Genomic DNA, 27,778 nt, shown 5'->3' on the forward strand with positions numbered 1-27,778 from the left:
TTGCACTGAATTTTGAAGACTGTGTTTTGGTTCACATATTCGTTTTGAAAACAGCAAATTCAGTAAGTCCACATTTAAGTCCCTGTTTAGGGAAGTTTTTAATGCTGGAAGTTTTATTCTGTTGGGAGCCGTCAAGAGTGGCTGAGCAAATCCAGCCAGATGGGCAGGCTATAGATAATAAAATTATTATTATTATTATTATTATTATTATTATTATTATTAAACTGAATCTATTCCCCTTCCTTCATACTGCCAGGAACATGGTAGACAGCCTCCCCATCTCCCCATGCTTATAGGGAAGTTCAACCAAAAATAGCATGGGATTTTGAGGAAGTGCAGGCACCCAGGGAGGCTGCAAAATGAAGATCACCGCCAAGATGATTTGTGGAATGAAATAAAGGACAGCCACAAAAGTCTTTTGGCCACCTCGGAAGTAAGGTAAGGATGCCCCATCTACGAGCATTTAATGATAATTATCTCTCCCCTTTGATACAATTTTCAAGTGCAATCTCTGTTCTCATTTATTGGTGTAGAAGGGTAGGGAAAATGCAGAAAGAAGCTTTGGAACCATACTAATTTAGATCCTTTCTGAATTATGTTTTGAAAATTTAATACTGGACTGCCCTGAGCCCCTGCTGCACTTACAAAGCACAATTAGGGACTCTGCTTACCCAACATCTCCAGCAGTTCTTTATCCTCTTGTAGCTTTTTCTCCAGGATATATTTATGCTCTGTTGGAAGAAAGGCCTTTTAATATTCATTTTTCACCTCCACAAAGGTTGCAGGCAAATCCATCCCACTGTGCTGTAGAAACGTCATCAACTTTTGCCCAATACAAAATTTTGACAACAATAATACATGCCATTTACTTAATGCTTTGGAATACTCAAGGCAATTCATATACAGTGGATTGATTCCAAGTCATTGCATGAGCAGAAATCTGGCTTGCCCAACAATACTTCCCCTTTTTCTCTGCACGGCCCCCCCCCCGGCCCTCGGTGCACCTCTGCAAGCCCTTCCCACCCCCAAATCTGCTCTGAGGGTTTTCTCACTTCATTGGTGCAGATTTCTGGGTGATTGAGGGCACAGGGAGAATGATAAGGAGGGGAGGTTCCACATGCACAGTGATTTCGTTGGATCAATTTATTGTTTCAGCAGTCCTCAAAAAAGCCATGAATTCTGCCCATTTTGCAGATGAGCAGACTGCAGTCAAGAGACAGAAGTTTTCCAAAGGCCCATTCAGTGAGCTCATAGCAGTGGCAAGATATGAACTAAGGACCTCCTGATCTGGTTCATGGTTGGTCTTCTGCAGCCCAGCTTTAATGAATATTTACTTGGAAGTAAGTGCTACTGGGACGCGGGTGGCGCTGTGGGTTAAACCACAGAGCCTAGGGCTTGCTGATCAGAAGGTCGGTGTTTCGAATCCCCGCAACGGGGTGAGCTCCTGTTGCTCGGTCCCTGCTCCTGCCCACCTAGCAGTTCAAAAGCACGTCAAAGTGCAAGTAGATAAATAGGTACCACTCCGGCGGGAAGGTAAACAGCGTTTTTGTGCGCTGCTGTGGTTCGCCAGAAGCGGCTTAGTCATGCTGGCCACATGACCCGGAAGCTGTACGCTGGCTCCCTTGGCCAATAATGCGAGATGAGCGCCGCAACCCCAGAGTCGGCCATGACTGGACCTAATGGTCAGGGGTCCCTTTAACTTTACCTTAAGTCCTACCAGGTCTAACAGGACTTATTCCCAAGTACATTTGTACAGGACCACCATTTTAAATCACTCTGTGACACTAGTTATCTTCAAGGGTAAATTAGGAAATTTCTACTCAGATTTTGAGGGAAGCAAAAAACATTTGATTAATTGCGGGGAGATGGGGCCAGTGGCGTAGCATGGGGGTGCAGGGGGGCCCGGCCGCACCGGGCGCAACATCTGGGGTTAGGGTTAGGGGGCGCAAATCCACGGGTTATGCAGCGCAAATTACTTGCCTTGCCCCGGGTGCTGGCAACCCACGCTACGCCACTGGATGGAGCCACACTTTTCTGGGCCTGCAGTGAATGCTGGTTGTTAGTCAAGCTGTGTTGTGGATGTACGGGATGCACAAATCTCTTAGATGGAGATCTCTCCATTTTTTCCAGACTTAAGCTCAGTTCACCACGTTTGCACATGTTTGTAATATTTAAAAAATCAGCATTTTTGTCCTCGTATTCCCTAATAAATCTATTTTTGCAAGCAATTTCCCCCTGATGTAATGTATTTTGTATGCTATTTATATTAACAGCTGTATTATTGTTCTTTATTCACTACATTTACATCCCGCCTTTCCTCCAGGGAACTCAAGATGGCTCAAGGCGTGAAGCAGGTTAGGCTGAGAGGCAGGGACTGGCCCAAAGTCACCCAGTGAGCTTCCTGGCTGAGTCGGGATTTGAACTCTGGTCTTCCAGGTCCAAGTCCAACACTCTAAGCACACTGCTATGCAGTTCCGCACACTTTCACTTAATGTGCACATTTTATGTTCCCTATTGGTGTAGGTTAAACCACTTGCTCGGTCCCTGCTCCTGCCAACCTAGCAGTTCGAAAGCACGTCAAAGTGCAAGTAGATAAATAGGTACCACTCTGGCGGGAAGGTAAACGGCATTTCCGTGTGCTGCTCTGGTTCGCCAGAAGCGGCTTAGTCATGCTGGCCACATGACCCAGAAGCTGTACGCTGGCTCCCTCGGCCAGTAAAGCGAGATGAGCGCTGCAACCCCAGAGTCGGCCACGTCTGGACCTAATGGTCAGGGGTCCCTTTACCTTTATTTGTGCTGGAGAACAGCATTGCAATGCTTGGGAGAAGTGCAGATTTTAGTTGTGCTGTGGTTCACATGCTGCAAATTGTTAAAAACCAAATGTATCCAGCATCCCTAGTGGATGCCATCCTTTGATCCCTTATGGGCACAGGATGGCCTGTTGAGAGTCCTGGGCTGTTCAAAGTTGATAAGACTTGGAAAAAGAGTTTCAAAGTTTTGGGGTTCTTTCCTCTTTGAGCAGAACAACGGAGGAACTTCTGAGATCTTGGAGAGCAAATAGAACAAATTTTCAAGGCAGTACCTCCATAAAACCCACCCATTAATGGAAGTGTGTTTGTTTGTTGGTTATTACAAAAACTTAGCTATATAGTGAGTTCTGCTTACCGCTTATTCCTTCCACAATTCCCCAATACAGACCACTGAAGCCTGGGCATCGGGCCAGAACTTGCTCCCCAGCCTCATAGAGGTGGAAAGGTTTCCGTGGTTCCTTGATGTTTTCAATGTTGATAACACGGCTTCCGTCTGGCCAGCGGATGAGAATGTAAAGCTTGGCAGCCATTGGCAGCTGGGTCACTTAAGAAAAGAAAAAAGAGGCAGGGAAGATCTGAGGGAACAATTCACATGTCTCTTTCTTGAAAGGAAGAAAACCACCTGTTAATTATGAGTTGGTACTCTAAGCTTTCTGTAAATGGTTAGCAAACACTTTACCTATTGGCACATGCCTACAGAGTTTGATATCGAACCAATGGAGAGTTACAGTGCCTGCCTGCTGTGGCTGTAGAGACATGTTTTGGGAGAGACATGTTTTGCGTGCTGAGGTCCCCAAAACACCCTTAACCCCAATAACTCACACATCACACATGAATTTTTGTTTAAGGTTTTTGGCATAATTTTGGCCACAACTTTATTTGCATACAAATTGTGAGTGGTTGCTTAGGCATTGGTTACGACTAGCTGTCCCTCCCGCCTTGGGGACAGCACTGACTCCCGGATTCCAGCGGAAGCCAGTGTGGAGGAACAAGTTCAGGGATAGGCGGAGCTGCGGCACAGACCCTCAGCTTCTCCCCGCATGCTCCTAGGGACTTACACGGCCCAAGCCCGATTCCAGGGGTTTGGACGAATGGATGGTAAGCCCCTGAATTCCTTTAATGGAATTCCCATGCAGCAACCTCATTGGAGGGGCAGGCACAGCCAATCCATACCCCTCCACCAACCAATTTAAACCAATGCCTAACCGCCAACCTTACAAGTTGTGACGTATTGCTAAGCAGTAGGCAAAACCCAAGAGGCACGCACTAATCAGCCAAATGGTAAATTCCTACTGGGCCCCCGCACCAAGGCGAACGACCCCATGACAGGCAAAGCAAGGTCAAAGCGCAAGCCCAACAAGGGAGGGCGGGCGGGAGATCCGATGTCCACAGCGAAAGAGAAAGTACTCTGCTGTGGACCTTCCTTAAATAACCTCTGACCCCTCCCCCAAACTTGCAACATCAAATTTGCCCCAGCAACACCAACTCCAGCCAAAAGTAGGCCCTTTAAACCAATCCACCTAATTACTACAGGGTGCTTTGTCTGACCCATCCGCAACACGTGCTCTCCTTTAGTGAGAACACGCTTTGCGTGCTGAGGTCCCCAAAACACCCTTAACCCCAATAACTCACACATCACACATGAATTTTTGTTTAAGGTTTTTGGCATAATTTTGGCCACAACTTTATTTGCATACAAATTGTGAGTGGTTGCTTAGGCATTGGTTACGACTAGCTGTCCCTCCCGCCTTGGGGACAGCACTGACTCCCGGATTCCAGCGGAAGCCAGTGTGGAGGAACAAGTTCAGGGATAGGCGGAGCTGCGGCACAGACCCTCAGCTTCTCCCCGCATGCTCCTAGGGACTTACACGGCCCAAGCCTGATTCCAGGGGTTTGGACGAATGGATGGTAAGCCCCTGAATTCCTTTAACGGAATTCCCATGCAGCAACCTCATTGGAGGGGCAGGCACAGCCAATCCATACCCCTCCACCAACCAATTTAAACCAATGCCTAACCGCCAATCGAGCCCCTTACGCTCGCCGCCAACCACTCACAGCCTCAAACACACCCTCAACTTATCCACCACTGAACTCAACCACACATCATTCCCAACAGACGACAGATGAACCCCATCCATCATAAACAATTCAGTGGCTTTGAACCTAATCAAGGGGTGTGGAATCACAAACCCGCCCAAATCAGCCACCAACTTGCTCACTGCAGCATTAATCCGTTTCCTGGACCGCTCGGTGGCTTCCACACAAGGGCTACCCCTCCACTTACGGCGTTGAAAATTTTGACCAAATTATTTTCGTTGGTGGCACCATGGCCGCCAAATCCCTCACATCTTCCAATATCATAGCACGCAGAAGAAAACAAGAATGTGACACCAAATCATTCTCCCCAAGCTGAATGACAATCGCCGTAGGAGGGCCCTCCAAAAGAACACGCCTCTGGATAAGCGGCAGAAGTTCCTTCCACAGCATTCCCCTTCTGGCGATCCAGGACACTTTCACTTCCTGCGGAAAGCCAAGATCGTCACCCAAGCCAGACTGTCGAGCTCTGCGAGCTGCCCAGTGCACAATACTGTGCCCCACAATCCAGATACGTGTAGGGGCTTGACCTAGGGTAAAACAGATACGTAAGCACACGAAATTGCATCATTTACGTACATAACCCTTGTATGCGTCCGACCTCCAACGACCCAGGTCTTTTATCCTTCTTGCCGATAAACCCCAATGAGCGGCCGTCGTCGCGGCCCCAATCCTGAAGGAATGAGGTGCAAACTCAGCGGCAGCCAGGCCGCATGCCGCGATGGCATTGCGGAGCACTTTTGAGAACTGGTGACGAGCCAACGGGTGCCCATTCTTGTGAACAAACAAGGGGCCCATGCCTGGTAGACGCAAGGCTAAATACCTCTGGAGGTCCTTGACCGGACAAGGGCCCTTCTCTCCAGTGGCGGGGAGCCGAATCAACGCTCCCCTACCCCGCTGATCAGTTTTTGAGCTCCTGACGTTGACTTGCACCTCAGACGGAGCAGACTCACGTCCTCTAGTAATAGACCCCTAGAACCACCACCCCGGTTAGGTTCAAGCACCACTTCGCCCACTCTCAGGGCCCCGGGGAAGGCTAAAGAAAAGGCTGCAGAGAACAGCCGGGCCTCAAACCTGGACCAGCAGATGCTCCTCAGTTTACCACGCATCCGAGACAACAGGTGAAATGTAATGGGCCGCCGGGAAATAGGCCTGGAGGGACGAAGCCAACCCCAGCCCTCAAGTGCCTTTCTCACCACAAGTTTCCCGCATGGGTCCTTATTAAAGAATGCCTTACTAAAGAAGGATATTGCTGCAGAATGCAGTCTGAGCGTCCTGTTTGCCCGACGCTTCTGAAACAGGTGCACCAGATACTGGAGCACCTGAGAAGTAGAGTGGGGATTACCCACACCTCCCAACTCCGGCTGCCCAATGAACTTTAAAAAATCACACCAAGCCTTCTCATAAGACCGCAAAGTGGAGGGGGCAACAGATGCAGCTACTCCCTGTAAAACTAAGTGCTGCCAAGGTTCCAGAAGTGATCCGGGAAAAATTCCAGACGTTCTCGAGCCTCTGGCGCCAGGGATCTGAACCGCTCCATCCGAAAGGGAGGATGAAGTGTCCCTCCAACTCTTCTTGGCACACTTCCTGGATTTCCTTCGGCGGCAGCGACCCCCAGAAGAAGCTTTCGGAGGGGAAGCAGGCTGTCCTCCACCTAAGAGTCGGAAGCGTCACCTTGCTGATCTGTATTAAGATAGGCTGAGAAGAGACAACCATTGAATGACCAGAAGCCGCCCTTGCAACTAGAGAAGGTGGCGCACCAGTGGCGCGGGCTGCCCGCCCCCTGGCAGACGCCCTTCTCCTGGCAGTACCCTTAGTGCCTCTACGGCCCCTAGACGTGACGGCCGGAGGCTCAGGTGAACTCGGGGGCTGACTAGAGGCATCAGGCATCAAGAAAAGTTATGTCACATGCAACGTCCTTTAGATTTCCAATATCTTGTGAATGCTTAGCCACCTGTTCAGAGAGTTTGGTAATTGAAGATGTGGCTAAGTCAATTTTTGCAGTTTGATCATCCACTTTTTTGTTCAAAATTGCAAATTGTTGTAACATTTCCTCTAGGAGAGTGTTAGATCCCCCAGCTGCCATATCTTCACTTGTTAACTGTTCAGGTTCTTCAGCTGGGGTTGTTGGTGATGGTACAGCCTGTAGAACCGCAGGGACTGAAGATCTGCGAGCCTGGGAAACCAGAGTTGTTTGTACCAATTTGCCTTTCCCTGCTTTCGACGCAGCTCTTGTTTTTACTCGGTCGCTCATTCCACACCTGTCTTTGGATTCAAGGTCAAACTGTCAAAAGTTCCATGGGAAAGACAGGCCTCAGAGTGAATAACCAGACCACAGAGAGACAAAACAAAGTTGGTTCTCAGGAAATTGTAAATCCCAAACTCCACTAGAGGGAGTATTGTTCAGTTCATGAAAGAAGAAACAAAGTTTCAGTCGCCATTAAAGTTCCTGCAGTTAAATAAATTAACCATAGTCTTTAGAGAAGACCTTTTCCCTCTGGCAGAGCCCTCTCAATTTTGCCACAATAGTTTCTTAAAAGGTGCAAAATACAGTTGCTTAATTGTATCCACCAGTAATGCCTCTAAGTATCCGTTTCAGCTTTGTAAGTGTATCCGCAAAACAACCTTTTGCCCGCTGCAAGTCCGGGACTAGGGGTTTTCAAGTCTTTAAAGTTTTTAAAAGTCTAGCAGAGGAGAAAAACCCCAAACAGAGTAAACACAATAGCAGGAAAATAAAGATAACTTGCCTTTCCCTTCAGTTTCCAACTTCTCCAGACGTATGCTGTCTCTCATTTAAAAACCCTTTTGTACTGCTTCCAGCTTGTCAGTTCCTTTGCCTTTGATCACTAAGCACCACCGGGAGACGGACTTCCTTTTTCTCGTCTCCCGCTTTCAGCCGAATTCACGAATTTGTAATCCAATCTCAAATAAATCTTACTCATGAGTAGTTAATTTGTAATCCAATGTAAAGGAAGAAAGGTCGGCGCTCATCCGTAACAGCCGCGCGGCTTCACTCCCGCAGAAAGAGCGATGAATCCACAGCACCGCTTCCCCTCCGCGCTTCCGGAGCCCCTTACGGGGTCCCTTCTTCGTTTTGGGGGTCGCTCTGGGTGCCCGCCGGATCCCACGGCCACGAGCTCACTCTGCTCGTGGTTTAACTTAATGGGTCGTCGCTTTGCCGTAGCGAACGACCCTTTTCTGCGGAGCCCCTCTTCGCTGCGCAAAGAGGACCGCCATTACTCGTTTCGCGCCGCCTCCGGAAGTCTAAAGGACGTTGCATCTGAAAATCGAAAATTGGCCGAGGCTGCGAATGAAAAAGCAGAAGCAGCAACTAAAGAAGTGGAGGAATTGAAAGGAGAGGTAAGGCCGTTCCATAAACATATTACTGACCAGCAGGCCTATCTGTCTTTGGTGGAACTGCGAAACAGGGAAAATAATTTGAGATTACGCTCTATCCCAGAGATTGAGAAAGAGGACTTGATTGGCTTCTTAACAGCAGAATTTTCTAAATTCTGGGGTATAAACGAAGATACAGACTTTAAAATAACAACTGCATTCAGATTGGGAAGGGCTGCTGGGAAGGACAGACCTAGAGACTGTTTGATTATCTTAAGGACTAAGCAGGAGAGAGACAAGCTACTTGACCTACATTTTAACAAAGCATTTGAGATCCAGGACAGAAGAGCACAAATCTACAAGGATATTCCTAAACAATTACTGGATCTCAGATCTAACTACACTGACCTAGCTGGACTTTTGAGAGGTAACGGAATACCATACAGGTGGGAGTTTCCACAAGGCCTCTCATTCAAATACAAAGGAAAGAAGATAAAAATCAAAACGAAAGAGGACAGCCAGAAGTTCCTACACGACCACGGAGAAGACTTGCAGAAAGGAGTGGCAGCTATTTGGCCACCACCAGAGTCTGGAAAAGAGTTACCACCCTCGGATTTGGACAAAAAAGAAGACGCCCAATAAGAGTAACAACAGATTGATACAGGATGTCTCTGCAGCTGTATAGTTGGAACATTAATGGCGCGAATTCCCCAGAAAAACGCAAAAGGATCTTCCATATTCTAAAGAAAGAGAATTTGGACATAATTTGCTTGCAAGAAACCCATGTGACCAGGTTACACAGGAAGGTGTTAATAAATAAAAGATTAGGCCAAGAATTCATCTCATCAGATAGAGTTAAGAAGAGAGGCGTGGTGATCTACGCCAAGGAGAATTTATCACCAAAATTTTTGTTTAAAGATGAACAAGGAAGAATCCTGGCTATTGAAATTTTGACTCAAGGAGAGAAAGTTTTGATATTAGGAATTTATGCACCAAATGAGGGGAAATCAGAATTTTATAAGAAGCTGCATGAGACACTACTGGACTATCTGGACTATTCCAACATCATTATGATGGGAGATATGAATGGGGTCGTCTCTACTTTTATGGATAAGTCACAGAATCAGAATCTGACCAAAGATGGAAGACTACCAAAAACTTTCTTTGAACTAACTGACAATATGGACCTAATTGATTTATGGAGGACGAGAAACCCCCTAGGTAAAGAAGGAACTTTCTTTTCTGAGGCCCACCTGTCATGGACAAGAATCGACCAAATCTGGGCAACTAGAGGGCTGGCACCTAAGACTACAAAAATAGAAATCTGCCCAAAGACTGGCTCCGACCATAACGCTTTGAAAATGGAAATGAGATTTACTACTGCCGACTCCTTCAGATGGAAAATGAATGACAACCTGTTAAGAGATCAAGAGATTGTAAAGAAGGCCCAAAAAGCTTTAAAGGACTATTTTGAAATTAACTTGAATACCTCGGTGGAAAAAAGAATAATCTGGGACGCAAGCAAAGCTGTCATGAGAGGGTTTCTGATACAACAGAATACGATCAAGAAAAATTTTTGGAATGGTAAAAAAGACAAGATATTGGAGAAGATAAGAGATGGAGAGAAAAAATTAAGATTGAATCCAAAATCAAAAGAGACTTTAAGAGAAATCAAATTTCACCAGTCACAATATGCGAAATTGATTAACCAAGAAGTGGAATGGAAAATCAAACAAATGAAACAAAGATCTTTTGAATCTGCGAATAAATGTGGGAAACTGCTAGCTTGGCAGTTGAAAAAGAGACAAAAATTAAATTATGTTACCAACTTAGAAGTTGAAGGGAAAAACATTCAGAAACCGGGAGAAATTAGAAAGTGTTTCCAGAAATATTTTAAAAAACTCTATACACAAGGGTCCGAGGAAGCAACTGAGATAGAACAATTTTTGAAAGACAATGGCCTACCAAAACTATCTCAAGAGAAAAGATCAATCTTGAATTGCAAAATAACACAACAGGAAATCGAGGATGCCATCCAGAATATGCAACTAGGCAAATCTCCAGGCCCTGATGGACTCACCTCCAAGTACTACAGGATGTTAAAAGACTATTTGATACAACCATTAATGGAGGTTTGCAACCAGATTATGGGGGGAGGGAGGGCACCAGACACGTGGAAAGAAGCATTCATCACACTGATACCCAAAGTGGAAACTGAAAAGACTCAACTTAAGAACTACCGTCCCATCTCACTCCTAAATGTGGATTACAAAATATTTGCGGATATTTTGGCTAACAGATTTAAAAAAGTATTAAACGAAGTAATCCATAAGGACCAAGCAGGCTTTCTCCCAGGCAGACATTTGTTTGATAACACCAGGAACATTATCAATATTCTGGAACTTTTACAAACAAATATTAACACTAAAGCAGTGTTAATTTTTATTGATGCGGAGAAGGCCTTCGACAACATCTCTTGGAAATTTATGAAGAAAAACTTGGAAGGGATGGGAGTGGGAAGGGGGTTTGAGAATGGAATAGAAGCAATCTATTCAGAACAAAAAGCTAAGTTGATAGTGAACAATGTGGTGACAGAAGAACTTCATATTGAAAAAGGAACACGCCAGGGGTGCCCCCTATCCCCTCTGTTGTTTATTTCAGTCCTGGAGGTTTTGCTGAATATGATAAGGGAGGATCGGCAGGTACAAGGAATACGGGTCGGAGCGAAACAATATAAACTGAAAGCATTTGCAGATGACTTGGTTTTAACACTACAGGAGCCAGAACCTAGTACAAAAAGAGTTTTGGAATTGATTCAGAAATTTGGTCGGGTGGCGGGTTTTAAGTTGAACAAACAAAAAACTAAGGTGTTAGGGAAAAATTTGACAGTTACTGAAACAGAGGAGTTTCAGAAGGAAACAGAACTAAACATTGTTAAAAAAGTGAAATATCTGGGGGTCAATCTGTCTTCTAAGAATTTGAATCTATTTAAAGATAATTATGAGAAATGTTGGTCAGAAGTTAAAAAAGATTTAGAAATTTGGTCAAGATTGAAACTATCCTTGTTAGGCCGAATTGCAGCTATAAAAATGAACGTTTTGCCAAAGATGTTGTTTTTGTTTCAAGCCTTGCAGGTTGTGGACAGAGTGGAATGTTTTGGAAAGTGGCAGAAGGATATTTCTAGGTTTGTCTGGCAGGGCAAAAAGCCCCAAATAAAGTTTAAAATACTAACTGATGCGAAGGAGAGAGGGGGGTTTGCCCTGCCAGACTTAAGGTTATATTATGAAGCTGCGGCCTTCTGCTGGATGAAAGATTGGATTTTATTGGAAAACACTGATGTCCTAGATCTGGAAGGCTTCAATAATTCGTTAGGTTGGCATGCGTATTTGTGGTATGACAAGGGGAAAACACATGGAATGTTTAAAAACCATATTGTCAGAAAAGCAATATATATGGTCTGGAAAAAATATAAAGACTTATTGGAAAGCAAAACTCCGAGGTGGATTTCACCAATAGAGGCCAAAGCTCGGAAAACACCCAATATGGAGGCATACTGGCCGAAATATTGGGAAATAATAGAAAACATTGGAGGTAATTGGAGGTTGCAGAGCTTTGAAAAATTAAAGGATAAGGTGCAAAATTGGCTACACTATGCCCAAATTAATGAGGTTTTTAAGCTAGATAAAAAAACAGGATTCCAGGTGGAAAAATCGAAACTTGAGACAGAGTTGCTAGAACCAAAGACCAAGTTATTATCGAGAATGTACAACTTGCTGCTTAAATGGAACACCCAGGATGAGATAGTTAAATCAGCAATGATAAAATGGGCTCAGGACATTGGTTATAATATCATGTCTGAAGATTGGGAGAGGTTATGGACCACCGGTATGAAATTTACTGCATGTAATGCTCTGAAAGAAAATATTATGAAAATGGTATACAGGTGGTACATGACCCCGGTCAAACTGGCTAAGATATACCATTTGCCCGATAATAAATGTTGGAAATGTAAGGAAGCTGAGGGGACATTCTTTCACCTCTGGTGGACTTGTCCAAGATTGAAGGCCTTCTGGGAAATGATCTATAACGAGTTAAAAAAGGTGTTCAAGTACACCTTTCCCAAGAAACCAGAGGCCTTCCTTCTGGGCATTGTCGGCCAGAAGGTGTTAAAAAAGGATAGAACTTTTTTTATGTATGCTACAACAGCAGCAAGAATTCTTATCGCCAAGCATTGGAAGACCCAAGATTTGCCCACACTGGAGGATTGGCAGACGCAATTGATGAACTACATGGAACTAGCCGAGATGACTGCAAGGATCCGAGACCTGGGAGAAGAGGCAATGGAGGAGGACTGGAAAAAATTTAAAGACTATCTGCAAAAGTACTATAAGTTGTATGAATCATAAGATGCCGTATGATTTGGAACGTTAGCCCCAGCAACGAAATTTAATTATCTATGAAATTGGACAACATTTATGAAAGAATCAAAGTTTAAATGGGTAAAAACGACATTATGTTATATTTTTAGAGTAAATGGAGAATAAGAGATTTAAACTTAAATTGCAACTGAAAATATAAAGAAACACACGAAATAAGGGTATAATTTGCTGATAACTTTATTATCAAGAATGCATTATGTGGGAGATGAGGGGAAGTCCAATGGAAATTTGAAATAAGTTCCTGAAATGGTTGTGATTTTCTGTTTTTTTTTTCCTTTCCTTTTTTTTCTATTCTGTTCATTCTTTTGTTCTTTCTGTAATTTGGAAAAATGCAATAAAAATTATTTTTTTTAAAAAAAGAAAAGTTATGTCACATGATTGCCTCACCACACCGGGCTTGAGGCCATAGCTTTGCTCACCAGCCGCCCTTGAAATAAAAACCAAAGGGCAAAGATCCAGCAGCACCAGCCTGAACCTGAAAATCCCTGTGCAGGTTCAAGGTATCCTGCCATGGCGAACTACTATTGCATACATTCAGGTCAGGAATTGCTACCATGGTGATATCTGCCTTCACCACGCTTGGTAGGCGTACACAAAGGTAAGGGGACCTCAGGCCGCAGGCAGCCTGGCCTAGTGGGAAGATTAATTACGTGACCCAGCAAGATCGGATCTGATGAAGCATCACTTGCTACAGAGGAAGTATTACAAAATAACTTCCTTCAAGGCAGACAGCTTCTTCATATGCAAGTGGCATGTTTAGCAACGATATCCAACTGGATCCCTAAATAAAATGGGAATATGGGCAAAAGATATTGAGCTATTGCTTGCCAACTTCCCGCCCCCGCTTGGGCAGGGGGCATCTTGTGCTGCCATCATGATATGTGAATTTACAGGGCCGATGCTGGCCAGAACTCCTGAAGGAGTCCCAACCAATCTGCCGCCGAGCCAGCTTCCTTTTCAGACACACACTCTGTGCAATGCAAAAACACACTCCGTGCGGTGCACACACTCTCCATGCAATGCAACTACATACTCCGTGCAATGCAAAAACACGCTCTGTGCAGTGCAACTACACACTCTGTGCAATGCACACACAAACCCTCCGTGCAATGCAACTACACACTCTGTGCAATGCATACACAAACCCTCCGTGCAATGCAACTACACACTCCGTTCAATGCAAAACACACTCCCTGCAATGCACACACCCTTCATGCAATGCAACTACACTCCATGCAATGCAACTACACACTCCATGCCCTGCACACACCTTCCGTTCAATGCAACTACATACTCCATGCAATGCACACACACTCCGTGCAATGCAAAAAACACACTCTGTGCAATGCAACTACACCCTCCATGCAATGTACACACACTCTGTGCAATGCAACTACACACTCCGTGCAATGCAACAACACACTCCGTGCAATGCAACAACACACTCCGTGCAATGCAACAACACACTCACACTCCGTGCAATGCAACAACACCCTCTGTGCAATGCAACAACACACTCCGTGCAATGCAACAACACCCTCCGTGCAATGCAACAACACATTCCGTGCAATGCAACAACACCCTCCGTGCAATGCAACAACACACTCCGTGCAATGCAACAACACACTCCGTGCAATGCAACTACACACCCTCCGTGCAATGCAACTGCAAATCTCCTTGCAATGCAATGCAATTGCAGCCCGTGCAGCGCCGTGCTCTGCAACGCACAGAGCAAACTGCAATGCGGGCACGCAAAGGTGCTTTCTCCCAGTTGCATATTGCAAATGTGGCACCTGTTACATCCCTCGCAGTGAGGTAACCACCAAAAGGACCTAAGTGTCCAGGTAGAGCAATGGGGGAGCATGCAGCTGTCCCATACAGGGACCAATCCTGCAACCTAGGCATTACCGGCACTATGCGCTGACCCAGTGAAACCAATGCTTCATGGACCACATGGGGACACTATTCAGGCCGGAAACGCTTCCAGGCCATCGAATTCCAGGGCAAAGCCCTAGGGTCACCTGCTAGGCCAGGCATAAATGTTTCCAGTGAAATAGCAGTGTTGAGGTAGCCCACAGCTTGTCCAGGTACCCCTGCTTGCCCTTTTAGAGGGAAGCACCCCTTCAAGAAACCCAAAATTATTTTATCACAAATGTGCCGAACTACCCAGCAACAGAATAGCTCAAAAGGAGCAGTTTGTTTTGTTTTGTTATAACAATGGCTAAGAGGGGTATATGAACCCTGTCTCCCAGGTCCTAGTCCTGCACTTAGCCACTAAGCCACCATGGCAGTTGCCACTATCAGAGCAAAACAAACTTAAAGAAAATAAACTTGTTCAGAAACAGCATAGTTCAAGAGCATATACAGAGTGCTCATAGTCCTTGGAGGCACAGGGAGCCTCTGGGGCCCTCTGTCTGCCTCAGATATACATTAGCAGCAACTGGGCCTGGAAGCAGATACATAGAGAGAATGAATCACGTGTCAGAGACTTAACCATTAACTGCTACCTGTAGCAGACTCAGGCTTGGAAGTTATGTGCAGGCCGAATAGGCCTCCCCGCTTCAGCTCTTGAGAATCTTAGTCTCATAGCAATGTTAAAAGAACTCAATTAGTGCTCCCACCCAAGGCTAGCTTAAAATTTGGCCAACAGCGCTGCACACACTCAAATAAAGCCAACCTTCGGGGATACTATAAACGAAAGTGATTCCAGCTAAGCTGGGAACAGCCCTGACTAGCCCCACAATTTCAACAAGAGAAATGGGGGAAACCTTTTTGTGAAAGAAAGCCCCTAATGGGGGCTCTCTCCCTATTGGGAAAGGCAAGCCACAGATACAGGGAGAATCTTCCCACAGGGCAGGGTAAGGGGTGGAGAATAAACGTAAAACACCCAAAATTGCCACCAGCCAAATGAACCAAAGTTAAAACACTATCAGTGGAGTGTAAACCTACAATCCACCAATTCAGGCTGCACTTCCACCTTCGGCCACTGGGGGCAACCAACCGCAAAATGAGGCAGAAAGAAAATGGCGCTCCCGCCAAACTGCCTGCTCACGATCCCCCAACCCGGCCCAGCACAGAAGGCCTGCAGGCCCTGGCTAGGCCAAAACCAGGCGCTCAGACAACCAGCGGCTCCGCCCCAGCGCCTCCGCCGCCCGAGGCCGGCCAGGCAAGGGGTCAGGCAAGCGCCGGCCGCCCCCTCCCCCGGTGTAAGCCACCCCGCCGTGGGACCGTTCCAGCGGCCGATCCCGGCGTCCCCGGATGAAAGGGAGGGGAAAGGCCCAGCAGCCCCAAGCCTCCCCGGGCCAAAGCAAGGCCCGAAGCCTAGCCGGCAGCACGACCACGCTGCCGCCCAGGGTGCTCCCCCGGCGTCTCCTTCCAAACAGAGCGCGCCGGAGCGCACCGCGGGGAGGGCCGACACGAGGGAGGCAAGAGCCGCGGCGCCCGTGTTCAAAACAAATAATTGAGGAACAAATCAAATCATAAAATTAAACGTTTTGCCCAGCTGCCCAACCCAGAAGGGGAGCCCGGGTGCCAGGGATAAGGCCAGGGACCAGCGCCTCAGCCGCGGACCAGGCCGCCGGGCGGTTAGGGTCGCCCCAACCCCCCCCCAGCCCCTAAGAGCCCTGCCAAGGGGGAATGCAGCCAGGCAAACTAAATTAAGGATGATAAGGAAATGATTATTAATAAGGAAGAGATTAAAACAAAAAAAGGGGGGTGAGAAGAAAAGGATAAGAGAGAAGAAATTGTTAATGCAACCTGTCCTTCACTGTGTCCAGCTAGATCCGATGTCCACAGCAAAAGAGAAAGTACTCTGCTGTGGACCTTCCTTAAATAACCTCTGACCCCTCCCCCAAACTTGCAACATCAAATTTGCCCCAGCAACACCAACTCCAGCCAAAAGTAGGCCCTTTAAACCAATCCACCTAATTACTACAGGGTGCTTTGTCTGACCCATCCGCAACACGTGCTCTCCTTTAGTGAGAACACGCTTTGTTGCAGCCGGGGCAGATGAAGACATCCGATTGTGCTGTTGCAGACGCACCTTGACATTTCTTCTCTCTACACTCCTCCCAGCGGTTTTTGCCAGTTTTTAAATGTATATGTTGTGTTTTGAATTTTTAAATGCTTCTGATTATCCTCTGTGTGAATCGCCTTCAGATGGCGGTTTAGAAGGCAATTAATAAATTAGCTGTGATCATCGTCAGAGTTCAAGGGCACATTCCAGCCAGGCAAAAACAGCTGAGGGTGGGAAGCAGTACCAATGAGGGGTGTGGCCCCAGGGATAAGGGGTGTGTCTGAGGAGTGGGCGTGAGCTGGGGAGAATCCTGAGGACCAGGTAGAAAGAGCTAGAGGGCCACATTTGGCCACCAGGCCTGAGATTCCACATCCTTGAATAAAGAAGGCTAGGCACCATATTTGCTGACACATCTATTATTATATGGTTCATATGAACATTGAAATCAATAGTCTTACCTTCTATCCCATCGCTATGTGAGATGTCATGGACAGCTGCAAGACGCTGGGCCTTTTCAGTGGTGGCACTGTGGAATGTCCTCCTGATGAAGAATCATCAGGCTTCCCCTCTTTTTGTCTCTAGGCATCTACTGAAGATCTTTTCAGAAAAAGAAACCAAGCTTTTTTCATTTTTTTAAAAAAACTATCTGCATGGTTGTTTGTTCATTTATTTTGAAATCATTTTTATTGGATTTTACAAATATAAGTTTATATCAATACCAAATACCTATCCGTATAAAGAGATTTCTCTGAATCTCGAGCCTTCCCCCCACATCCCCTCCCATCGCCAACATTTTCAGCTACATCTTATCTCATAAACTGTATTTTGTATCCATTCATATTATCCATAGTATTTGTTACATTACAAGTGAAATTAAAATCCTGCTAATGTTTTCATCTGCTTACAGTGGTCCCCTAAGTAAATGATAATTTCCCCCCAATTCTTTTAAAAAGTTTTTTCCTCTTGGTTCCTGAGTTTTCCAGTTAGCTTTGCCATTTTGGCGCAGTCCATCAGCTTGGTAAGCTTTCTTCATTATTAACAACCTGCTGGTTGTATGGGTTGCATCAAAGCTGCTATTTTAGTGCTGCTATTTTCTGCACTGTGTTCTATTGTTCTCAGGGCTGGCCTAAACAATGATAGATATCAGATGTGAAAATCTAAATGATTCTCACCACACAATCAGTGTAGAGTGCTACAAGCTGGCCAAGTTATGTTGGTATCTGCGCCAGAAAAAGCTCACAAATGCCTTTCCCTGGGAGACAAATATACAATAAAAAACAACTTTTTGCTGCCCTCTCGCGACACTCAAAATCAGCTGCCTGAGGAGGCTGCCTCACTCTGCCTAAAGAAAGGACCAGGCTTAACGGAGGCTGCTTAATTCTATTTTGCTTAATTTTGATTGAGCTTAAAGCCACAGAAATATTGATCTAGGGCACAGATCTCATGGATCTTCATGGTTTTTTTACACAGGACAATGAAACTATCAACAAATCATAGGACACATGTGTGAAGGCAGGAAGAAGAAGAAGAAGAAGAAGAAGAAGAAGAAGAAGAAGAAAGAAGAAGAAGAAGAAGAAGAAGAAGAAGAAGAAGAAGAAGAAGAAGAAGAGTAGTAGTAGTAGTAGTAGTAGTAGTAGTAGTAGTAGTTTGGATTTGGTATCCCGCCTTTCACTCCCCTTCAGGAATCTCAAAGCGGCTAACATTCTCCTTTCCCTTCCTCCCCCACAACAAACACTCTGTGAGGTGAGTGGGGCTGAGAGACTTCAAGGAAATGTGACTGGCCCAAGGTCACCCAGCAGCTGCATGTGGAGGAGCGGAGACGCGAACCCGGTTCCCCAGATTACAAGTCTACCGCTCTTAACCACTACACCACACTGGCTCTCATAGGAATGAACTATGTTTCGATATGGTTACAAGCAGTGGCGTAGCGTTGGGGGTGCCAGGGGTGCCGGCCTCACCGGGCGCAACATTTGGGGGGGCGCGTTTGGCCGGCCCTCCTTGAGGAAGCAGGAACCCCACTGTCCTCGGACCTCCTCCGAAGGCTGGCGGTGGGGCGGAGAGACCTCCTCCCGCCGCCAGGCTTCGGAAGGCTGCTCCGAAGGCTGGCGGTGGGGCGGAGAGACCTTCTCCCCGCGCCAGCCTTCGGATGGCTGTCCTGAAGACTTGTGGTGGGAGCAGTGGCGTAGCGTGGGGGGTGCAGGGGGGGCCTGCCGCACCTAACGCAACATCTGGGGGGGCGCGGAAGAGACTCGAGTGCTAAAATCCACGGGTTAGGGGGCGCAAATTACTTGCCTTGCCCCGGGTGCTGAGAACCCACGCTACGCCACTGGTTACAAGGATGCATAAGGATATTTTTGAGCAATGACAGTGCTGGAAGGCAGAAGGTCCACTATTTTTACAGCTCAATCAAAAGAGACAAATGTGATCTGATGGAGATTTGGGGAATGAACTTCTGGGGGAAAACCCATGAAAGTTCAATTTTACTGGATCCAATGTGTGTGTGGGAACATGCCTCCCTCCTTCCTAACTTCTGTGCCACCCCACTTTCTCTCCCCTGCTGTTTCCTTCCTCCCAGTTATTTTGTTTTCCTCCCCCAAGTCTCCCAGATCATTGCCCTTCCACTGGCTCGGTCTACCTGTTCCCCATTTTCCGGCAGCCATGATGGGTTATCAGAGAGAAGACACTTGCAGGCATCAAGTCTAAGAGATGCAGGACAGAAACTGATCATTCCCTTTCCCAATCTCTAGAGTCTGATGTTGTTCAAATTAGCCTTCTTGATTAAAAGCCTCAATCTAATTTAAACATTGCTCAGTCCCGCTCCAACAAAATCTTTTAATTACCATCCATGTGGAAACATTCGTTATGGAGATGTTAAAATTCTGCACATACCCTCACTCCCCCGGCCACAAACCGATGGTCCTGAAGCTCCTGTTTACGCATTTTGCAGTAGCTGCTCTTGCGCAAGCATCTTTAGACCCAAACCACAGGAAATATTAACCACTGGGAGTATACCCTGCAAACAAATAGCTTTTCTTCTCTGGATCAATGCACCAGTGCAACCACCGTCTTATAGAAATCGCAAAAGGAAAGCCCCAAACCAAACCCTCCAGCTGAGATGGCAAATCTTTTCAAAATACTGATTTAAATCTTCTAAAACTACTTGCCTGAATTACACGCTGCCCTCATTTGTGTGTGCTCTGGGCTGCCTGAGTGGGAACTGGAGGCTGTGTGTCAGTGCATACACAATGCATTTGCAAGCTATGCGTTTGCAAGCTGGGTGGCCACCAATCCAATCCACAAAGGCCCCAATTCTGGCTTTACATGGAAATTTAGAAGGGGGGGGAAATGCTCCTCCTCAAACTCAACACCCCATTTGCCTATTGATTCCAACCTTCTGCTTTTAACCAGTCACCATTTCATAAAAGGTCTGTTCTCTTATTCCATGACTGCTAATTTCACTCCCTTTGGTGAGGGACTTGGCCAAAAACATAACATCTACCACAGGGATAGGCAACTAGTGAACCTCCAGATGTTGTTGGACTGTAACTTTCATCAGCCCCGGCCAACATGGTCAATGATGAGGACTGGAGTACTGTGTCCAGTTCTGGGCACCACAATTCAAGAAGGACACTGACAAACTGGAACGTGTCCAGAGGAGGGCAACCAAAATGGTCAAAGGCCTGGAAACGATGCCTTATGAGGAACGGCTAAGGGAGCTGGGCATGTTTAGCCTGGAGAAGAGGAGGTTAAGGGGTGATATGATAGCCGTGTTCAAATATATAAAAGGATGTCACATAGAGGAGGGAGAAAGGTTGTTTTCTGCTGCTCCGAAGAAGCGGACACGGAGCAATGGATCCAAACTACAAGAAAGAAGATTCCACCTAAACATTAGGAAGAACTTCCTGACAGTAAGAGCTGTTCGACAGTGGAATTTGCTGCCAAGGAGTGTGGTGGAGTCTCCTACTTTGAAGGTCTTTAAGCAGAGGCTTGACAACCATATGTCAGGAGTGCTCTGATGGTGTTTCCTGTTTGGCAGGGGGTTGGACTCGATGGCCCTTGTGGTCTCTTCCAACTCTATGATTCTATGATTCTATGATTCTATGACTGATTGGAGATGCAGTCCAGCAATAACTGGAAAGTCATAGGTTCTCCACCAATGGTCTGTTGGATTGCCTGTATAAAAATGCTTATTGACACTGGGAAAGAATCCTAGAACTCTGTGGGTCCCCAAAGGAAGAAAAAAATCTTGGGTAGCTTTGAGAAAACAAGGAAGAGAGATGGTGAGGGAAGACCATGCTGCTGCCAAGGTAAATAGTGTACCAAACTGAGATTTCAGTTTCTCCATTTTATATATAGTTAACAGTATTTCTCCTATTGCTTCAGTGTGGGTTAGAAGGGTCTAGGATGCTGAACTCACCATGTGAATTAAGGGCCCCCAAATGTTTGAATGCAGAACACAACAGAGATAAATGATCCTTGCACATGGTGGACAAGATTATGTGCGCTAACCAATGTTCAGTCTGCTTTGGTGCGAGACTCATGCTACTTATGCTCTGGTCTTTGTCCAGCTTGCTTCATAGCCCAAAGCTCCCCCAAATATCAAGGAACCACTTGGGCTCCACAAGAGAGGGTGCTCAAGAGAGAGAACGTCACCATCCCATTTCATCTTGCCATTTCATAGCAAGAACAGGACTTTGATGGGATCATCAGCTTCCTCTGTTGCAAAATCCCCCAGAGCATGCAGGAATATATCAGGTTCCACCAGTCTCTGAGAGTGGGTCATCCAAATGGGCCCTCACCCTTATAGGGGAGAATTGCTGCTACCTCTCCAAACTTTGACAGATAATGGTCCAGCCATGGCAAGGGAGTGCATGTACCTCTACTCCATCTCTTATATCACTCGGGGTAAAGACAACATCAAGGGTAGTCTGGTGTTGGATCAATGACCATTTGAGACAGCCCAAAAGTTGTCATGGAGGTCATGAAATCTCACGCCTGCCCAATGACAGCCTCTGTGTGAACGTTGAAGTCACCCAGAATTATCATCGTAGGGTTCTCCAACATGACACCATAGACCTCAGCCTCCATCCAGGTACAAAACATTATTACATATTCCACCCAGGCAAAAGCATTCATGGAAGGAGCAGAGCAGGGACCCTGAAGGGCATCAGAAAGGGGTGTGGACTGGGAAAGGCTCTGAAGGCTATAGAAAAATAGGGCCACATTTGGTTTTCAGCTCTGAGGTTCCCTACCTGTGTCCTATAGAATAACTCTTATCACTAGGAATCTTCTCCAAATGCTCAATTTCAAGCATCTCTTCTAGCCTGCCTTCTGGAACAACAGAGATCAAGCCCACTCCATCTTGTGCATGACAGCTCTCCAGATATTTGAAGGCAGCTATCAGTTCTCCACTTAATCTTCTTTCCTCCAGGCTAAACGTACCCAGCTCTTTCACCTGCTCCTCCAGAGACAGACCCATCACCATCCTGACTGAATTCAAATTAAAAGGATTTTATGTATTTTATTTCTCTTATCCAGTTTCCTTTTGCACTGGCTGCTCTTCCCTCTTTGGGATGCTGCCTTAGAAACATAGGAAAGTGTTTTATATGGAGGTTTTGTGAGTAGGTAGTTCCCGTATCTGGAAGATGGGCCATTTGCTTGTTCTGAGTGGGATTGTACAACCTTCAAAGGAGCAGGTATGTAGCTCCTGGGCACATCCTTGCCATTAGAAGACCCCAGTGGCTACGAGTGTATTTTGCCAGTTTCACCTGATATCCCAGCTATGGCCATCCATATCTAGATCAGGATAAATATGGTCCATGCTTTAGTAACCTCAAGACTGCATTACTGCACTGCACTCTTGCCACGAATTCTGCAGTACTACTAGGGTCAGGCTTGGGTTGACAAGCCCTGATGCAAGAGGAAGGGAAGCTAGGAAAAACAGCGGGAAGGCCTGGATGGTGAAGAGCTGAGCTGCTGAAGGGAGCGCTCCTCTTTCTACTCAGACTTCAGTTGCTTGTGAGGAGGGATCAAGGATGCTTGGCTTCCCTCCCTTGCTTTTCTGCAAAGTGGACAGTCTCAGTGGGAGACTCATGAGGGCTCTGTGCAGCCAAGGGGTGAGCCAGAACCAGAGGTGGCAATGACTGAAGAGGAACCTCAACAGAAGAGTACAGTATTGCCACCTAAAACCAGACACTGCCTTTGCATAAGGGAGCAGATCCACCCAGCCCAAAGAAGCACATTTTTGCAGCCCCCTACAGCCTTGCAGGATGAGTGAGCCTTGTGAGAGAGCACACCACACCTCATCTTTAAAAGCTTGGCAAATGGGGTGTGGAAACTGGTTTGTTGCTTCTACTCAATTCTGAACTTCTGGCCCTTCTTGTCACTTCATTGTGACATCAGCGGATTGGCAGATGAGTACCCTTGCCCACCTGTCAAACCTGGCCCTGGAGTGGGTGGGTAGGGGAGAAAACAATACAGCCAGTTAGCCAGATTCAGTTCCAATGCCCCAGATTTCAGCATTCCACCAGGCAGGATTTGGATTCTGTGGAATGGTCCAACCTTCAAATTCAAGGTCAGAAACAGGCCCTAGATTCATCAGGGCCCATCAGACAGCAAGCTCAGAGCATATCAAAACCACAAGTAAACTGATGGCCACAGCATTTGTTTCCGATGTGCTCAGCTACCTCCTGACAGCAGCCATGCTTCATTAATGGTCCAGGAGAAGGGAGAGCACCACAGTGGCAGTTGCTAGGCAACCACATCCCACATGTTCTTTTCTGTAGGATGCAGAAATATCGCTAGGCCAGCACTGGAACTTGCAAGTGTTTTCTAAGAAAGTTGGTTGGGGTCATTCAGCAGATGGTTGCAAACTGTCCCTTGCTCCCAAGAGCATAGTCATTTCCCAAGCCCGCAACATTTACCATAAACAGAGACATCATTTCCTTTACAAGTCTGGGAGAGATTTTTTTCTTCCTGCCAGACACTGCATGCATTTTATGATACAAATAGTATCTTGAACATCATGCGTTAGTTGCAGGGAAAGAACCCTGCCCCACTAAATATTTACAATAGGATGTGCAGAATCCCACCCCCTTGAGAAACGTGATTCTCATTGAAATGTTCTGGTCCTCCTTCATAAGTTGCATTTCATACTTACGGCTAAAACAGGGAGGGAGATGGAAGGGGGATGTCCTCTGGTCCTACCCCCAGTGTGACTGTTCCCACAATCAGGCACCTGTAGACTTTATCTTCAGACCATCATTGGATGTCCAAAGGTCAGGATGGGTGGAGCCCTGCTCCCTTCCAGATGTTCCTGGGCTCCATCTCCCTTGAGCCAAATGGTCAAGGATAATGGGAGTTGTAGCCCAGGAACATTTGGAGGTCCCACCATATGTTGTTGGACTACAATGCTCAATAGACCAAAGCAACATGGCCAAGGTCAGAATGATGGGATTTCTGGTCTAGGAACATCTAGAGGGCGCCATGTTCAGGAAGGCCACCTGGTTACATGTGGGGAAACTTCTAAATTGAGCCTCTGGTCCTCTCAAGTCCTCAGATCATGAATCTCAGGATAGGTCTATTAGTCATGGTGGCTAAATGGAACTTCCAGGTTCAGAGTTAGGGTACCACCAAATACCAGCTGCAAGGGGGAAATGCCAAAGGAGGGCTACTGCCTTTATGCCCTGCCTGTGGGCTTCCTAGAGACATCTGGATGACCACTGCTGGGAACAGAATACTGGATCAGACAGACCTTTGCACTCTACTGCTTTTCTTGAGTTATCCAAACTTGCCTTTCAGTTTTGCCTTAGAAGCATATTGGTGGCAGATGACATGCCCAAGTAGAAAGCTTCAGGTTTTATTTTGGGCAAAATGAGAAACAAGAGCTGGGTGGGAGGAGGAACAAGTCTATGAATTGAATGGCAGGGCAGTCCTGTGTGTGTGTGTGTGTGTGTGTGTGTGTGTGTGTGTGTGTTGATACTGCACAGCCTTGAGAAGCCATAACCAGCTTTTCCTGCCCCCAGGCTATAAGTGACCTTTGAGCTTGGGTGCCCCTAATTTCAGAAATGAAGCTGTTTCCAGAAGGTTTCTTTGGGTGGGGTTGGGGTGAGGGTGGGGAGGCAGGCAGGCAGGCAGCTCCCACAAAACCATCTCTTGATGGTATCAGGTGGTTTGGAGTGCTAGTCCCTCTGAGGAGTCCCCCCCCCCCGGCTCAGTTTTTAGTTTCAGGATAGCAATGAACCAACCAAGTCATGCACCCAGCACCCAAGAGAAAGAGAGAGAGAAGGAGAGAGAGAGAGAGAGAAGGGGTGGGTGGGGGATGAGAGGGAATTGAAAGGAGAAGTCCCACGGCCATCAAAAAAGTAAGAAGTACAAAGTCCTTGCCTGCTTTCCTTCGGAGTCTTCTTCTCTCAAAATGTCTGCTGAGGGTAGAAGTGGAGATTGCCTTCCAGGTCTCCTTCTCCTTTCATCACCACCGTTCTTTGATGGGCTTCTTTTTGTTTGCAACCCCCTGCCCGCCCCGAGCAAAATCCCACCCCACCACCCTGAGATATACTTACAACCCCACTGCCCTCCTCAGACCTCCACCCCCACAGCTGCAAAACAAATAGGTCTTTTGCTTTATTACAAACCAACCCCCCCCCACCAAACCCCAAACACTTCCCTTATGGGAAGGAACAACAGAAAAACCGGGCTAAAGACAAAAAAGAAAAGAGAGAGGGGGGGTGAAATCTTGGCTGAGAAGAGGGGCTTCTCCTCCTCCTCCTCCTCCTCCCCCCCCTTTCCGCAAAGCATGAATAAACCTTGCATTTCCATGAGTTATTCATGAATAATTCATGGCTGGGGTGTGGTGTGGGGGGAAAATGCATGATTAATTCAGGTTCATGCATTATTCAGGGATAATTCTCGAACATTCCTGGTTAATTCATGTTTGCCGAGGGAGCGGGTGAGTCACATCGCTGGCGCTCAGCTCCCTGAGATGCAGGGAGGCAGCGAGGGAGGGGTGCGCCCCCATGGCAAAGTTGTGTCAACCAAATAGTCTTTTGGAACCTTCTGAAATATGACAAAATAAGGAAGGGTGGGTGGGCTGTTGTTGTTTTTCCAGCTTTTCCTGGGTCCTCGAGGGGAGAAAGAGAATCTCACAGGTGACAGAGAACCAGAATTGTGAATTCCTTCGGGATGACTTGCAGCCCCTTCTAATGTGTTTTTTGGGGGGTCGCAAAATAAATAAATAAAATAAGAGCCTCTTTGACCTGCAAAAGTGGTCGCCCACTCATTAGCATCTCTCGCTCTCACTCTCGGTTCATTTCCCCTGCTCACAGTGGCAACATCCACACAGGCCAGTCAAATGGGATGCCCAAGGCTGAGATGTTATTTGCATCATGCATCACCTGGATGGCCGTGGAGCCAGTGCCTACGCGTGGATGTGTAGGAAACTGCCGGCTGGTAAGGCCAGGCCTGCTGCTCTTGTCGGTCCTTTCCCCTCGAGCAAGATGGCACCTTCTTTTCACACTCAGAAGCAACACACATCCTGCAAACACAATAACAATGCCAGCAAAGATTTACAAGAACTGAGCAGGCTTGCTAACGAAGATATGGGGAGGGAAGGCTTGGCTCTGTCATCAAAGGATGCTGCAAAAGGAGAATCTATGGGCCTGTGCTACTCCAGGTTCCAACTTGACTGTGGCAGCTTCAGTGGGGGAAGAAAGATTTTGTTTGGAAGCCTGTTTTTGCAAATATTTGCTTTTTTTGTCCTGGGTTCCAGTGCAAGCAGGGTAGTAGGTTGCAGTGGGCAGAAAGATCACTGCTGTAGATGAGACGAAGGCTGAGGAGATCATGGACCAGGCCTGTCATCTGCTGATGTTTGTAGTCAAGTTTGCTATCCATTCTTTGCCAGTACATTTCTCTCTCCCTTCCTCTACCCTAGTGTTCCGGAACCCTAATAATTACACAGATGAGGAATTTTGCCAGATGCAGTTCCTCAAATTCTTAAAACACAATGGTGGGGAAAGCAAAACAGATGGGAAGAAGAAGAAGAAGAGTTTGGATTTGATATCCTGCTTTATCACTACTCTAAGGAGTCTCAAAGCGGCTAACAATCTCCTTTCCCTTCGTCCCCCACAACAAACACTCTGTGAGGTGAGCGAGGCTGAGAGACTTCAGAGAAGTGTGACTAGCCCAAGGTCACCCAGCAGCTGCATGTGGAGGAGCGGGGAATCGAACCCGGTTCACCAGATTACGAGTCTACAACTCCAACCCTGGCATCCTCTATTTTTGCTCATGATTGTCAGTACAAATCTGACCCAAACCTGGGGGAATTGGCTAACCACTAGGACGAATGTATGAAAACGCTGCTAATCCTAAATTGCAGCTACAACAAAGTCAGGGGCTCTAACTGCCAAAAGTATTGGAAGCTGATCTGATGCTGTCACACCCATTCACTATCCTGTACAGTGGTACCTTGGGTTAAGTACTTAATTTGTTCCGGAGGTCCATTCTTAACCTGAAACTGTTCTTAACCTGAAGCACCACTTTAGCTAATGGGGCCTCCTGCTGCCGCCACACTGCCGGAGCAAGATTTCTGTTCTTATCCTGAAACAAAGTTCATAACCTGAGGTAATATTTCTGGGTTAGTGGAATCTGTAAGCTGAAGCGTATGTAACCTGAGGTACCACTGTATTTGGGGCAGGATCATCTTAAGGCTGAAGGCGTTTCTGCAGTCTCTGTAGGCAGAACCCTTGTTCTCTTCGCTTTTGACTCCTCCTGGAGGTGACAGGAGATTTGGCTGAGTCCGGCGAAACATTGCTCTCTGGCAAGGGCAGACTTTGGTCTTTCAAATTTCAGCAGCACCCTGTGTGAGGCCAAAATTTTGAGCCCCTTGTCTCTTGTATTCCAGTGCTGCCCTAAATCTGCCTCTGTCTCTGGGAAGACAGAGTTCCACCCAGCATCTGACAGCAACAGAGTGGACATGTTCAAGAGAGCCTCTGCTAAGTTTGGAGAGGGAGGCGGAGCTTGCAGCGCCCATCAAGGGGATGTAGAAGAGAGAGCAGACTTAGGACGTCCCCACCCATCCTCCGAAGCAG

General features: G+C 46.7%; 1 protein-coding gene across 2 annotated transcripts in view; it reads right to left on the reverse strand.

Annotated features, from left to right (window-relative positions):
• Positions 1–25,452, reverse strand: part of LOC309534204 (uncharacterized protein) — a 47,426-nt gene extending 21,974 nt beyond the window's left edge. The window contains exons 1-4 of one of the 2 annotated variants that reach the window (XM_082226335.1): positions 25,080–25,452; positions 17,153–17,291; positions 3,166–3,354; positions 672–731 (exon numbers count right to left, since the gene is read on the reverse strand). In XM_082226335.1, coding sequence (XP_082082461.1) covers positions 672–731; positions 3,166–3,340 — 235 coding nt within the window. In that variant the 5' untranslated portion in view covers positions 3,341–3,354; positions 17,153–17,291; positions 25,080–25,452. The remainder of the gene's footprint in view (positions 1–671; positions 732–3,165; positions 3,355–17,152; positions 17,292–25,079) is intronic. The other variant, XM_082226336.1, reaches the window with a different exon arrangement.
• Positions 25,453–27,778: the final 2,326 nt, after the last annotated feature.

This window comes from Podarcis vaucheri, assembly GCF_965113315.1.
Source record: "Podarcis vaucheri genome assembly, chromosome: 6".
Classification (NCBI taxonomy): domain Eukaryota; kingdom Metazoa; phylum Chordata; class Lepidosauria; order Squamata; family Lacertidae; genus Podarcis; species Podarcis vaucheri.